The sequence below is a fragment of the Microtus oregoni genome, unplaced genomic scaffold, assembly GCF_018167655.1.
Source record: "Microtus oregoni isolate MIOR12 unplaced genomic scaffold, Mior012 000007F_ref0000211, whole genome shotgun sequence".
Lineage (NCBI taxonomy): Eukaryota > Metazoa > Chordata > Mammalia > Rodentia > Cricetidae > Microtus > Microtus oregoni.
In genome coordinates this window covers 12,239,199-12,254,705 of record NW_024543066.1, presented here as the reverse complement: position 1 = coordinate 12,254,705, position 15,507 = coordinate 12,239,199, and the positions used below count along the sequence as shown (strand labels likewise).

At 52.6% G+C, this 15,507-nt stretch overlaps 1 protein-coding gene and 1 long non-coding RNA gene across 5 annotated transcripts in view; one reads left to right on the top strand and one right to left on the bottom strand.

Moving 5' to 3' along the window:
• Positions 1-15,507, bottom strand: part of Cdh23 (cadherin related 23) — a 326,387-nt gene that overhangs the window by 95,458 nt on the left and 215,422 nt on the right. For all 4 annotated transcript variants that reach the window (XM_041655414.1, XM_041655412.1, XM_041655411.1 and 1 more), the window contains 6 exons: positions 10,972-11,161; positions 10,497-10,642; positions 8,056-8,275; positions 6,405-6,557; positions 4,349-4,462; positions 1,231-1,379 (listed from right to left, as the gene is read on the bottom strand). In XM_041655414.1, coding sequence (XP_041511348.1) covers positions 1,231-1,379; positions 4,349-4,462; positions 6,405-6,557; positions 8,056-8,275; positions 10,497-10,642; positions 10,972-11,161 — 972 coding nt within the window. The remainder of the gene's footprint in view (positions 1-1,230; positions 1,380-4,348; positions 4,463-6,404; positions 6,558-8,055; positions 8,276-10,496; positions 10,643-10,971; positions 11,162-15,507) is intronic.
• LOC121450489 overlaps positions 1-15,507 on the top strand; it is a 33,633-nt gene that overhangs the window by 4,808 nt on the left and 13,318 nt on the right. The window contains exon 2 of the long non-coding RNA XR_005974616.1: positions 12,514-12,603. This is a non-coding gene — a long non-coding RNA (uncharacterized LOC121450489). The remainder of the gene's footprint in view (positions 1-12,513; positions 12,604-15,507) is intronic.

Here is a 15,507-nt window from a genome sequence, read left to right as displayed (position 1 = left end):
GGGGTACTTTGCAGGGCACTTCTACAGCCTGGGAGAGAAAGTGTCCTGAGACCCTGAACATCTGAGAAGTGGATAGACCAGGGTAGCCCCATGTCACTCAGGGACTCCAGGATGTAAACCCAAGTTTTACATACATAGAATCCAGGATTTCAGGACCAGGAAGCAATCTAGCTTCTCCCCAAAGGACTTTGAGCACCCCCCCCCTTGCCTCTTCACCCCACCTGAAGCATCTTAGGCTAGACTCCCCCATGGCCTGCTATGCTCTATGTTGGGTGGGTTACAGATTCTGGGGTGCCTATGAGATGGAGACAGCAGGTACTAAGTTAGGGTGGTGTTCCATTGCTTCCTGGGTGGGGGCTCTGGTTTTTATCTTAGCTGAGGCCAGGGAATGGGTGAGGACCCATTTTCTCCCTCTCTCTGGGAGCCAGCCGCTAGATTGTTACATGTCTCTGGCCTTTCTGGACTCTGTTGAAGTCAGCTTTGCGTTCCTTTCTTGATCATCTCCAGTTCCCCCACATGGAGGGAGGCACTCTCCCAGCCCCTCTCTTCCCTCCTTCCTGAGCTAGGGAATGGGCCATAGCAGCAGGCCCAGCTTTGTTGAGTTTGGCTTTGTTGAGTTTGGCTTTGTTGAGTTTGGCTTACTCTTGGATTGCGTGGAAAACACTGAGGTTGATGAAGTGGGTCATTCAGTCCCTGTTCTTCCCCCAGCAACTAAGTAACAGCCCCCTATGTGTATACGTGTATGTGTATGTGTGTGCGCGCACGCGCATCACACACACACGCACACATGCACGCATGCACGTGCACACACACATCATTTTCCGGGTCAACTCCCTCTGGGCCTCTTAGCTGTGACTCCTACTCTGGGCCAAGGAGCGCTGTCTTCTTTTGCCTGCTTTCTTCCAAGAGGGGAGCCTGGCCAAGATGCTGTGAAAGCCTCTCTGTCTGGCCTTGTTGAGCCCTGGCTCTCCTCCTTGAGTCCTTTCCAGGAAAGAGTTACTTTCCCCTCCCATATGCTCTGAAAGGCTCTGGGGGAAGCTAAGGCGAGCCAGGGCCCTGTCCTCAGCTCACACAGAAAGGAGGAGGGACCATACCTTTCTTTTCTTGAAGTGCAAGCTACTTTCAGGCCACCCTGGACTGCTGCTGTCCCTACCGCTTACGACACGATGCTCCTGAGCCCGTGCCCTCAGGGCTGAGCATAGCCTAGTCTGGCCCCAGTCTGCCACCTACCTGCACAATGCTATGACCCTCTGGGATATCTTCTGGGATGCTGGCTTCATAGCTGCTTTGCAGAAAGATGGGCCGGTTGTCATTCACATCCAGAACGGTGACGAACACGGTGGCCGTACCAGTGCGTCGCTTGCCTACAGGGCCATTGTCTGCGGGAGGTGAAGAGAACAGGCATTAGAAGTCTGATACTCCAGGCCATCAACCAGAGTTACACCGATCTACACCAGCCTCAAGGGCTCAACGCCCTTCCAGACGACCAGCAACACTTAACAATACCCAGGGATGACCTAATGCCGTGTCACAGATAAACTTCATTGGCTCATTCAGTTTCCACAACAGCCCGGGGAAGTCGGCAGGATTCTCTCTCCCAATTCACAGCAGAGCTAAGCAAGGCTCTGAAGAAGATGGGATGAACGGTCAGATTTCCAGGAACCTATAAACACTGGTCATGTCATAAAAGGGACTTTTGGAGATGTAATGGTGCCAGGGATCTTGAGGGGAGGCCAGTCCCATTATCCATTTACCCAGCAATTAAGTGTCCTTGGAAGACACAGTGGGTCCCTGTCATCCCTAATGGGAAGCCAAGGCCGGGGAATTGTGAGAGACCAGACATTTGAGTGCCACCTCTCTCAAAACATAACCACCAGCAAAGAGAAAGTCAGGTGAAGATGGAGCCACAAGCCAAGGAACCCTGCGGACATGGAGACGAGCAAGGAGGGATTCTGCGAAGGAATTGCGGCTCTGCCGACACCTTGATTTTGAACTTCTGGAACCAGAGACACCACATCTGTGTTCTTTTAAGTCACCACAGTTGCGTTGATTTGTCCCAGTAAGCCTGGGACCCGCACAGATGAGGAGACATGATGCTGCCTGCTGTTCAAGTCAGGGTGCAGTGAGGGCAAGGGAACAGGCTAAGACACTGGGTCAGCCACCTCAAGGGCCAGTGTTTGCTGCTCCAGTCACAGATGATGGGCAAAATGTGGGCCCAGGGACACCGGGCTTCTGATTTATCAAAAGAGACTGAACATCTGAACTTTGGAATAAAAGTTTTAAAAAAATGCCCCCCACTAAGCATTATTGTTCCTTATTAAACATCGGGCTGGCCAGGCCAGCAGGCCTACAGGATGAGCTTAGCTCTCAAGCCTAAGGTATGTTGGGATTCTGCAGGAGCCAGCCAGGGTGGAGAGCGGTGACACAGGTATCATGGCCCCACCTGGGAAAGCTTCTGAACGTCCTCCCCAGAAGATGACACTCCTGCCCCAGAGCTAAATGTCCCCACCAGGACACTCAGCCCAGGGGGGAGCAGGGGAGTATGGTTGGTTGGGGACCGATGGTGACTTGGTTTTTCTTTCTAGTTGAGTACATGCTGGGGTATGGGTCATTGACCACAGCGTGGTCCCTTTTACTCTTGTAGGTTCCTCCCTCTCATCCCAAAGGCCCTGCCTCAGCTGAAGATGTTGAGCTATAAAACCTTCATGGATGATGGGACCAGAGCCCCATGCTTCTGCCAGCTCAAGCCAAGGCTGGCTCCAGTGTGGTGACAGCCCTCCAAAAGGCACTATGCTCCCAGGCTGCACCCCGGATGGGTAGAGAGCAGAGCAGGGCCTGGCTGAGCTGGGTGGGACATAGCTCACTCCTGCTCACCTGGTGCTCTCCACAAACACTATAGAGGGGGCTCTTGGGAGGACCGAGAGCCACTGGGAGGAGGGAATACAAGTCTCCCCATATCTGTCTCCCCTCTGGAGCCCTCAGGGACTTCCTACTTATTAGAGAGCAAAGGCAAAGCTTTTAACTCAAGATTCAGATCTCCACATCTTTCTTCCCTGATTATATCCTTTCCTTCCAGAGTCTGCTAGACCTTGGGCAGGTGGCTAGCGTGTACTGGGGGACACATATGTATGCAAGCCCCCACACATACATTCACATGCACAAACACACACACAGACATGCACACATGCATGTGCACACAGAGACATACACAGACACATACATGCATATGCACACACACATATGCACAGACATGCATGCATACACATACACACACACACACACACACACACACACACACACACACACATTGTAACTCTCTTGTCTGCCTAGCAGCACACCCTGCCCTTTCCAGGGAAGACTACACGTGACTGCCCCCCTTGATGTTGAGATCTCTGGTGGGATACCATCCCAGTGGGATACCCTCCCCGCCCCATCACCCTGTCTGTAGCACTAGAGATGAACAACTTATAGGCATAACTGGGCACACCTCACTTCCCTAGCCACAAGGAGGTGCCCAGCAACCAGCACAGACCTGATGGAACTAGTCACAGCTAGCCTAAAGGCTGAAGCTGTGAGAAGGCTTCTCTACTGCTATATTTGAATCTGGGAGGATGTTGAACTGGGGTGGCTGTCACGAATGGCCATGATTGTTCATTGAATGACACAATTAATACACAGGGGCAGAACAACCAAGGCAGGGAGACCAAGCTCCAGTGTTGCCCCCTAGTTCCGACCAGTCACTGCCCATTTATTTTAATGTTTGGTTGTTTAAGAAAAGTCTCATGTAGACTAGGCTGGTCTCAAGCTTGCTGTGATATTGGGAATGGTTCTGAACTCTTTTTTTTTATTTTTATTTTCTAGACAGGGTTTCTCCATAGCTTTTTGGTTCCTGTCCTGGAACTAGCTCTTGTAGACCAGGCTGGCCTCGAACTCACAGAGATCCGCCTGCCTCTGCCTCCTGAGTGCTGGGATTAAAGGCGTGCGCCACCACCGCCCGGCGGTTCTGAACTGTTGATCCTTCTGTCCACACCTCCTCTGTGCTAGGATCACAGGTACGTGTCATCAAGCATGGATGCACGATGCTCATATGTCACCTGTCTACCCTTCTGCGTTGTTCCGGCATAGCAGCAATGAGTCTACTTAGTGGCCTGCGTGTGGCCTTACCCTTCTTAGCACTTGGGAGCACAGGATGACAACCACCCACCCCACAGTGCCCAGTAATACTATGAGTGTGGTGGGCCTTTCTTCACTGGCCTGAAGGCAGAGTTTGGGCTCTAGGCCTGGTTCCCCAATGCGAGCTCTGCCTAGGATAATGGTACAGACAATATGCAGGGCAGCTAGCTCTTACCGATGGCCTCCAGCACGAGTGTGTAAGAAGCAGTGGTCTCACGGTCCAGGCCGACGACGGTTCTCACCACAGCATCCCGGTAGCCTACACTGAACTTCCCGTCCACATTTCCCTCTGCAGGCAGAAGCGAAGGAAGATTTTTAAGTTGGGCAGCAGAGCTCTATATGGGACAAAGGGAGGCATCGTGACTCTCTCCCTAACCGGGGACCTGCACAGGACCCTTCAAAGGATGCTATTAACCTCTTACAGGTGGAGGGCACAGCCTAAATGACTGGAAGCCTAAGTGTTCAACATCTGCTGTGCACTACAGTGTACCAGGCACTCCAATTATGGACCAGTTCATCTAATCTCCACTTGATCTGAGGGAGGGAGGTTCTGTGCCCTGTCCTGGCTTCTTCCTGAATGTTAGCTCTGGAGCTTGGGTCCTGTCCATATTGCCCCAGCCTTTCTTTCAAAGGAGAGTGAGCAGCTGACTTGGGTAAGGCCTTTTTTTTTTTTTTTTTTTTTTTTTTTTTTTTTTTTTTTGGATTTTTTGAGACAGGGTTTCTCCGTAGCTTTTGGTTCCTGTCCTGGAACTAGCTCTTGTAGACCAGGCTGGCCTCGAACTCACAGAGATCCGCCTGTCTCTGCCTCTCGAGTGCTGGGATTAAAGGCATGCGCCACCACCGCCCGGCATTGGGTAAGGACTTTTACATGTGGCCAAGGACTGACTTTGGGGTGGGGGTTGGGTATCTCCCAGGACCCTCATCTTTGGGGATAGAGAGGGGTTAAGGACTACAGCTCTCTGGGCAGGGACTCATGGAGGACTGGAATGGAACAGAGGGGCAGGTGGATCGGAGACAGGCGAGGCTTGGTGGGTAGAGTCAGGGGAGGGCTCTCTGGGACCAGTGAGAGAAAAGCAGCCAGAGTGAGCTGGTTGTAGTACAGCACTCTAGACAGCAGAGGGGGCTGTTGTACTGTGCCTGGAAGAAGCGGGGAGGCTCAGTTGGTTTCAGAGATTGGAGATCAAGGAGGGCTCAAGGCCAGTGAGCAGGACCGGGTCACTTGGCTGCTCTTGGGAAATCTTTCTCTTTATATGGTTTGCACCTGAGGGAAAGTGCTAGAAATCAGCTTTCAGGCTCCTCACAGTCTAACATGTCTTCTGCGATGGACAGAATCTAGTTCTGCATGGGGCAGGGAGTAAAGCGCCAGTTAAGTGTTAGCGGCAGAACCTCTAGATTTGGTGCCATGTGGGAGTCTCGCTAACTGTGGCTTCCAGGAACCGTCTTTGGGACAGGAGGTGAGCATGAGTAAGAAGGAGAGAAAGGCCTGGGAGGGAGAGCCTGGGGCTGAAAAGTCAGTCACTATGGCTACAGGAAGCCATGAATGACATGTAAAATGACATGTAAGCCCAGGATCCCATACTGCTGGGGCGAGATGTCAGGGAGGGTAGTGTGTCCACTGCGCATGTGTTCGGGTTCGTGTGCACAGGTGTTGTATATATGTGACAGGGACCCAGACAGCTCAGAAGCACAAAGAAGGTGGTTAGGGGAGGACTGAGGGATGGGGAGGGCTCTTCCCACCTGCCCTGCATCCTAGAGCTTGTCAGGTAGGCTATGCATTGAGATGAGCTGAAAAATGGTTCTAGCTCATGAGATGATGACCGCAGAGTGTGTTTACCGTACCCAACAGGTTCCACTACTGTGGCAGGTTCACTTTCCCCAGAGAGCCAGGCCAGGACCTCATTAGCTTCAGCCACAACATGGTGGTAGCTGCTGAACATGTTCCAGCCCAAACTAATCCATTTAGGGAGTTTGCAACCATCTGCCTCTCAACAGATAGGTGTTCTTGGGGAAATATGAAGCCACATTCCTTCAGTGACTGCCTTCTTACTCCAGGCAACACTGTCCCCTCCACCTACCCCCTCCCCTCTACACCTTCAGTCTTGAAACTTCCTGAGAACCAGGAGCGAGTCCTTGGGGGAGGCATGAAGGTAGAGGTCCATGCCCCCTTTACACGCTTCTGTCCCCACCTGGTCCGGGTCCCTGTCAGGAGGGCAGGGCAGCAGGGGAACTACCTGTGATGAAATAGCTGAGCTCTGCATTGAGGCCCACGTCATTGTCTGTGCAGTTCAGCCAGACCACACGGAACTCACGGGGGACGTCCTCAGACACGGACACATTGTAAACAGCAGGGAAGAAGGTGGGCGTCTCATCGTTCACGTCCAGCACTGCAAGCAGAAGAGACACTAGGCTAGGCCTGGCTACTCCTGTGGACGCCCAGGACCTGGCAGCAAAGAATTTCCAAAGGGGTCATGGGCTCCAGGTGACATCTGTGTCAATGCTGTCTGGTTATGAACCCAGGGGTCCTGTATGGTGGCTGAGCTGGAAAGGTCCAAGCTGAGTGGAACTGGCACACACACCACTCCTGACTATGATATAGGTGTGATAAGGCCAGTATGTCCTTAACAACAACTGCAATAATAATAATTACAGTGACACTAAGGGTTTCCCACTCGGTCCACAGCCACCCCCATGGCGTCATTCTAAGGTAGGCATCACCAGCCACATTGTACATGGGAGGACAGGAGCTCAGAGCAGTTGAATAACTTCTCTGCTGCTGCAGAGTGATAGAGGGGAGGGGCTGTGGTCTTGGAGAGAGCTACCCCAGTTTACGAAAGGGATCCCAGGGCAAGAAGCCAGCTCTGAGGGGTTTCCTTCCTAAAAATTGAATTTTCCTTAAATGTTTATATGTCTAGCTTTTCACACGAGCCCCCACTTTCCTGAGCATATGGGGTTAGGGTGACCCTTACAAGTGAGACTACTTCCCTGTTCTCTGTAGTGTCACCAGAAGTGACAGGCCATTGTCACTATCTGTGGATTTGCTGAGCTTGGGAGAGAGGTTCTTTGGGGGGGGGGTCCTCTTTGAAAAGGGGATGCACTTCCTATTGATTATTTGGTGAAGAAATGGGTCCCCAAACTGGCTCCTGGCATCTACTAGGGAGTTTTGTATCCACAGACAAGCGAACAGCTGACTCTGAGATGCTCGCGGCACTGAGATGCTCGCGGTCCCTGTCTCCATTAACACGGCTGTGTGTCCGCGTTAGGTCAGCAGCCACCTCTCTGCTTCCCTGTATCCTCTGGTGGAGGATCAGGAGGGCCAGGCCAGGCTAAGTCCTGCTCCTACGTCCTCAGGTCCTTCCTGACTCTACTCACACTCTGTCGGTGTTTCCATCTTTCTCAGAGCTAAAGACCTTTGCAAATGGGAGATTGTATTCCTTCATATAGGGTGAGCACAATGGCACTTAGCCCCAAGGGGTGATGAATCTGGGAGTGGAGGCTCCTAGCTAACTTCTTTCCACCATAGCCATACCCTTTTATGAGAAGTTCTATGGTTCCATGCCCACAGAATGGGGAGTCTCCTTTACCTCGGAGAAAACACCGGCTTTCTGAAGATGACAGCCTGCTGGGAACCCTGGGGACCCAGGGTCAGCTTTGGCCCTCTCTATAGATGCTGTGATGGGAGAGTAGGAGGGATGGAGGCCTTGGTGGGGTTCTGGGCTTTGAGGCAGTGGTCAGGTAGGGACAAAGCTCAACTAGCATCTTGAATATAGTAGAGACAATCAGGATGGGGCTGTTTGGCTTCCCACTGGAGCAGGTACCCTGTGGCTAGTGTAGGGCTGGTACTGTCCCAGACCCAGCTCCTAGCAGGAGGCATCCCTTACTTACCGCGGATGGTGAGCGTGCTGGTGGAGCTCTTGGTAGGTGTGCCTGCATCGCTGGCCACCACCCGCAGCTGGTACTCGGAGATGCGCTCACGGTCCAACTCGGCTGTGGTCGTGACCACACCACTGGTGCTGTTGATGACAAAGTCCATGCGGGGCAAGCCCACCTGCATGCGATAGGCCACCAGCCCATTCAGGCCCTCGTCCAGATCGACGGCCACCACCTGGGGGGAAGGAGAGGCTATGTGAGGGGGGATGCCAGGCTGAATGCTTTTCTGGGAGTAACTTCTCCTTTCCTACCAACCAGAGCTCAGTTCATCAAACACACTTGCTCCCCTGTGAACCTTGGGCTGGCTACTGTCCCCTGGGCAGCCTCCATTGGGCAGGATGTCAGGACTGGAACCTTCTCAGATTATCTCCAGTGCAAATGTACCAAGTGAGACCAGGGTGGAAGGATTTGCTAGGACCAGACCCAGGCCCCCAAGTTTGGCCCTTCAAGACTTGCTATCCTTTCAGGAAGCCCTTCCAGGCCTCCAGCAGGCCTTGGGATCCATCTTGCCACAGTCCAGAGGCTTTCCTCATCCTCCAGAATTTGCAATGCCGACTGGCAGTATCCCTCAGCCTAAAGACCCTTTTATCTCCCGGGCCTTGGCTTTGCAGCCTCCAGAGTCAGCTCCCCTCTCTGCTTTATGAGTCAAAATAGAGATAAGAGTAAAAAGACATCAGGACTTTTCTCTAAAGCCACATGACGACTTCCTGTTGTATACTTCATCTGTGGTGAAGCCAGGCAAAGCCCCTCCCAGGGTCCCACATGGTTCTCGCTGGCAATTCCAGCCCTGGTAAGTGAGCTCCCCAGCACAAGACCCCAGTACACTGAGAATTTCACAGGATCACACCTGAGAACTTGGAGAAAAGCGCACGACCATAGCGAAAACAAGAGCTTTGTGGTTTGAGCAAGACTCTTGCCGTTGGAAGACAATGGCCCCATTTAGTGCAAAGAACAAACAAGGCTTTGCCACGCTTCTCGAATGCCTTACAGGATGGGGGCTCAGCTTTGACTTTATTTGGGTCTAATCCCTGAAGAAAGTCCTTATACACATTCAGCAGAGTTCTTTCTTGGTTGAGGTCCTAGGAGGGGTTGGGGGGGGGCACAGCTTAAGTAGGAGGAACCTCTTCCTGAGTCTGAGGTGTCCCTGTCACATTTTCCCAGTTCTTGTAACCCTCCCCCTGTGGTGCTGAGCTACTCCTGTAAAATCTGCCCAGGAGGCTTCTCTTTCCCTCCCAACCTAAAGCCACCCCTGCCTCCCACTTTCAAGATTGGTTACTCTCTTGCTCCTACCTCCTTTGGGGATTTCTCCTTGGGGATTGGCTGCTGTGGTGGAGGCGGAGGCTCCCCCTGCAGGGAACTTGGGAGAATGTCCCCATTTTTCAGGGATCAAACACCTTATCAATCTCCTCTTAGAGGGGCAGGCACAGAGAGCCAGTAGGCATGGCCAAGGTCTTGTACTCTGGTGTCCTAAGAAACAGCCCTGCCTTCTTGGAATGGGGACAAGTGATCCCACTGTCTCATGCATAAGCCACACCACATACAACAAACTCCACAGCTGCTGTGGGTTCCCTGCTGCATATCCTCAGCATAGCCAGGCAGGCGCTACAGCTATTCCAGCCCACAAGTGAGAAAATCTGAGGCTCAGAGGGGTTGAAGAATGTCCTCTGGGTCACACAGCAATAGTGGTAGAATTGAGTGTACACATACTGCTTGGACTCCAGTACCTTTCTTGTGAGGCCTGGGGTTGGAACCCAGGGCCTTGCTCATGCTAGGAAAGTACTCTACCACGGGTCCCACCCCAGCTCGAAAGGCCACAGTCTTAACCGTGAAGCTTTTGCAGAGTTCCTAAGATGTTTCTGGTAGGACATCACAGCCTCTGAATCAGTGTCTTCAGGGCCTCCCTACTTCTTCTAGGCCCTGGGGAGTTGGGAAGTCTTTTCAAAGCTTCTTTCCTAGTGGGAGGACTCTCGGTTCTATGCAGAGCCACTTGGGGGCTCACAGGAGGTGGGGGCTCTTATACAGGTATGCTGAGCCACACGTCTGATGGTTTGTTCTAGAAGCTTGCAGCATTGGATTCTGAGCCCAGACCTCCAAATACTGGGGTACTTTCTGGGTCAGATCCCCAGAATTCTATCCACCCTCCTGATTTCTGTTCCTGCTTCATTCTGCTCCTCATCCTCACCTGTGACACAGTACCTCTGTTTCTCCAAATCTGACTGTTCTTCCAGACTTAGCTCAAGGTTCTGTCCCCAGGGGCCTCTCAGACCATCTCAGCACCAGTGCTCCCAGGCTGCTTGGCTTACATACTGCTGGGGGTCTTGATTGGTATCCCTTGCCTTGACGAAAATGCTTGGCATGGAGCACACACAGGGGCTAGGTGAGTGAGTAACACTTACTTGGTAGACAGAGACCCCTGCCGGGGTGCCCTCCAGAACCTCAGCCACAAAAGGCAGGTTCTGGAAGGTGGGGTCATTGTCATTGAGATCCAAGAGGTTCACAAAGACTGTGGCGCTGCTGGTGGCCTTCAGAGGGGGTCTGCCACCTGGAAGGACAAGGAGGAAGGAGGCAGGGATGGGAAGATGGGTGTAAGAGAAAAATGATGAAGAAAGGGAGGCATATACAGACCCCCTCCCATCCCAGGTGTCTCTGTAAGGAGGAGTTTGAGCCATGTGTCCCTTCCCAACCCCTCCCTATTGCAGGGTGCCATGGGGGGGGTCACATCTGGGATGTATACAACATTTATTCTTAGTGGTGAGATAGCCCTCCTGAGTGGGCTCCGGGACCCCTAAGGACCACCCATGGGGGCATCCCCAAAGGTCAAGAGCCTCTGCCTATGGGGGAGCTCAGAGGCGGGGGTGCAGGAGTCCGTACAGTCTGTGACAGAGACAATGATCTTGCGCATGAGCTCAGCTTCCACGGGGTCGGGGTTCTCGCGGTCCAGCATGACGTGGGTGGTACGGATCTTGCCTGTGGTGCTGTTCAGACTATAGAACTTATTGGGGGGCTGGATGCTGTACACCAGGGTGCCATTCTCCCCCAGATCTGGGTCCACAGCTACCACCTGCCCAGGAAGGAACAGACCTTTTACTGAGTTACATTGAAGTCCCTGGCCCAGGTCCAGGAGCAGGAAGTGGGCTCTCTTGACAGGAACAGAAAGTGGGAAGGGGCATGAGATCTATCAGTCTCAAAATCTGGGTTCTCTGGCATCTTCATCTATCAGCCAACTATATGGAAGCCCCTTTCTTATTCAAGTCTGGCTTCCCCATGTATAAAAGTAGGAGGGAGGCTGGGGGTGTGGTTCAGTTGGTAGAGTGCCTGCCTATATGTATGCAGCCCTGGCTGGGTTCCATTCTCAGTACCACATACCCTGAAAATGGTGGTACCCACTCATTTCCTAAGACTCAGGAGTTGGAAGCAGGGGCATCAGAAGTTCTAGGCTTGGGAGCAGGGAAAGGCTGGAAACCTTTGTTGAGCTTTGGGGAGGATTTGAGTCGTGGAATCTAGGTCTGTTATCACAAGGCCCTTTCTCTGTCCCTCCGACACTGGGCCTCTGTGACACCAAGGCCTGGGCAGGGAGCCATTAGCTGAGTCCCAGTTTGTAGGGAAAAACAGCCTAGAGATGCGTGAGCCAGACCCAAGGTCACATAGCACCAGCCTTGGGGTACCCTTGTTAGCTCTCTGGCAGTCTCCCATAGTCCTGAGACAGCTGTGGCTCTCATCCCTCAATCCACCATCCCTCTGTGTTGCAGAACCATGATGACATCAGAGGTGGACAGGATCGTGGTGGAGTGGGGATGGGGAGGGAGAAAGGATGGCTGTAGTCCCAGGGGCTGCATCAGGACAATGTCATTAACTTCACGACACGGGGGCAATGACAGCCAGGGCTGGTCAGCTCCTCTGTCTCACTTGGTGTGAGCTTTTATGCTCTGGCAGCAGAATTTGTCCCCGCTCTGGCTTAATCCCCAGCCGAGGTGTCTCTGGGGTCACTAGACCAGAACAGATAGATATCTGGCCAGGGGCTCCACATGTCACCATCTCTGGGAGCCAGGGAGAGAGGCTTACAGGGCAATTCTTTTTCCAGTGAGATCTTCAGCATGGGCATCTCATACCAGACTCACCTTATCCTGAACTCTCCCCAGCCCTGTAGTAGCAGAGGGGTGACAAGGGGTCCCCACCTTCCTGTCCTTGATTCTTTCACTGTCTTGTGATCATACCACCTCCTGTCTCCAGTCCCCATAATGGGGCCCCTCCATCCTGTTTTATAATAGGGGATAGTTCATTCCAGGCATAATCCAAGCCAGGCTGCATGGAGTTGCCGAGGGACAGGGAAAGCAAGTGTCCCTTGTGTTAGTGTGTGTCTCTACAGTTACAGGAGGAACAGGCCTCTTTATCCCCATTTCCTTTTTCCCCTAGATTCCCCAGACTTGGAGCCAAAACAACCCACATCAGAATGTGAGACCAGTTTCATAGTGAGGAAGACACTCCCCTGCAGAGGATGTCCAGGTAGCCGCCCCATGCCCTGGTTGGGAGTAGGCACAGGCCTTGGCCTCTCAGCAACTCTCTGGTCAAAGGGTGGGTAGGGGAGCCTGGGAGAGGGCAGAGGTTAAGACCCTGTCTGGAGGCTCCCACCGGGCAAGCCTGTGGGCTCCAGCCACTTCCCCTCATTTATTTCCCATTCCAGGCTCGTCATTTTTCTCTCACCTGACGGAGAATAATTCTCTCTCTCCCTCTTCTTTATTTTGCTGGAGGGCGTTGAAAGGCTCTAAATCAATGCCCATCAGCAGGTCCTTGAAGGAGGCCACAGAGGCAGCGGGGAGAGTGGGGCCCAAGCTCATTGCGGGGCGGGGGGGGGGGGGAAGGGGAGATGAGAGAGGCATCGGGAAGACACTCCCCCCTCCCCCAGTCCACATGTCCTGCATACTGAGGCCCAGAGAGGCACACACTCTGCTGGCTCCGAGGGCACTGAGCAAAGGAACACACGGGCACAAGTTCATCTACCATGGACTCTGAAAAATCCTTAGTTTTTATCAAGTTGGGCTCTGGAGCCCTGGCTGGTGTTTATGCTAAATGGCCCCTGGGAGGGTCCCAGGCCTCCAATGGATTCTCCAGCCCAGATGAGGAAGAACCAGCCCAGGTTCAGAGCTGGAGGGTGAGTGAGGATGAGGCAAACCTCACCAACCCAGTGGCTGGGCACAGCAAACCGCAAGTATCTGAGATCTACTGCTTAGCTACAATCTGCCTCACTAAGCCCCACAGTGACCCTGACCAGAAGACTGCGGGGAGAGGCAACTGCTAAGAGTGGCAGCTGCCAGGTCCTAGAGCTTCCGGCATCCTGACTAATCACAACCTGACACTAGGGGCTGGGGTGATGGCCCGGCAGGCAAAGCAGTCACCACTCAAGCCTGATGACCCAAGTTCAGATACTCAGTTAAACCCACATGAACGCTGCAAGCCAAAGCTCATGATGCCAGCCCTCTCTGGGCAAGATGGATGCAGAGACAGGAGATCCTTGGAATCAGGTGGGCCAGGAATATCTGGAGGATGCAGTGTGAATGACAGGGGCCTTCCAAAAGGAATTGCTGTGCACCCACAGGTATGTTTCAGGGGTACAAAACTTAAAGAATTGCTATGGTGATTTCCTCTTGCAATGACTCTTCTATGACCAACTTGAGTAACATATAAGCCACTTGATTTCTTGGCACGCATCATATACAGCTGGGTATTCTACCAAGTCTGGAACACTCTTAATTCTAGAGAAGCTAACCTAGAATTCATTTTTCCATGTAATTAAATGTCTACAAACCCTACATTTCTTAATTATAAAAGCTGCATATTACATTTGGCAGTTATTTAATATAACAAGTTTTTAATTTTGATTTTACTCTCTTCTTCCTGAGGACTTTGGGGCTGCATCTCTGTGTCTGTCATGCTGTCTGGGGGGGGCATACACGTCTATCTGTCTGTTCAAGGTAACCATGGATGGACCTGTAGGCTCCAGGTGCGTGTGTGCACACACCTGTGTGTGTGTGTGTGTGATATTTGTCCTGCTCTGTCACTCTCTGCCACGTTCCCCTAAGACAGGAGTTTTTCACTGGAGTTAGAGCTGGGCTGATGGCCAGCAAGCTCCTGCAATTCTGTATCTAGCTGTCACAGTGCTGGGGTTACAGGCATGTGAGTATAAAGCCACACCCAGATTTTTATGAGTATTGGGATTTGAACTTGGGTCCTCATGTTCACAAAGCAGGTACTCTCACCACCAAACCATCTCTCCAGCCTGACCCTTGCTTTTATACTGTGTAAGATGGGAGCCAGTAGTGAGTCTGAGCCGAGGGTGACATGGGCCTCGCACAAAGCCCATGCTCACTGACGGTTTCTGCAGTCCCCCCTAGAGCTACCTCCCCTCACTTGCCTCTCAATTTCCTTCAGGAGGAACTTCTCAGAAACACAAGGACAGACAGGTGTTCAGAGGTGGGCATTCCACAGCAACCCTTGGGATCCCAAATTGAGAACTCCAAGGAGGTAGTTCCAAGCCAGCACCAGGGTGCCCACAAGGTGGCAGCAGAGAGTGCCAACAGGACCCAGAGCCCGAGAGGCCCTTGGGAGAATCCCAGCTAGAGGTTTCTAACTGTGGCCAGGGCAGTCAGGCTTTGAAAACCCATTAATTTATTCCAAACCACCCACCCTGCCTTGCTGTACGATTCTCTGGGAGGGGATGTGATCTTGCTCAGGGGGAAGCACTAGACAGGTGATGACCATACTCCCTTCCCGTCTCTGTCCTTCTCTCCAGTTTTCCGTCCTCTCCACCTGGTCCAGATAGACCGTGGTACTTCAGGCTCTAGCTAGTGAGGAGTGTGAACACTGAAGAGTGAGCCAGGGCCCCAGGGTGCCTGCGTGTAGGTTGGGTAGTTTCTCAGGACCTGATGAGAAGGTTACTGACCCTGCCCCAGTCAGGACCTGGGCCTCTGTGAGCCCACACAAGGACAGGGGCTGGGTCGGGTAGTTTCTAAGTCCTTATTGAAAAGCCTTCAGGCTTGAGTTCAAGTCCCGGCGCTATCTCTTACTAGCTCCAGGGCCCTTGAGCTCTGAGTCTTGCTGCCAGGGGAAGGTATCACAAAGATGAGAGAGAATTCATGAGGCACCCTTGGGGTCGTGTAGGACGGGACAGGTGTTCAATCACCTGGGTGGCAGCTAGTTAGACATTTGGGGACCAGCCTTCCTAGATGAGGTTAAATGGGGTTCAGAGGTGGAGGGAAGAAAGACTTAAAACTGTGAATCTGAGTGTTGGGTAGAACAAGCGGTGTGGGGGAAACAGGCTCTGCCGGTCTTCAGCTGTTCTTGCAAAGCAGATTCTATTCTGGGGCCCAGTGTCTCTGGCTATGTTACCTTTTCCCACTTTAAGACATATGT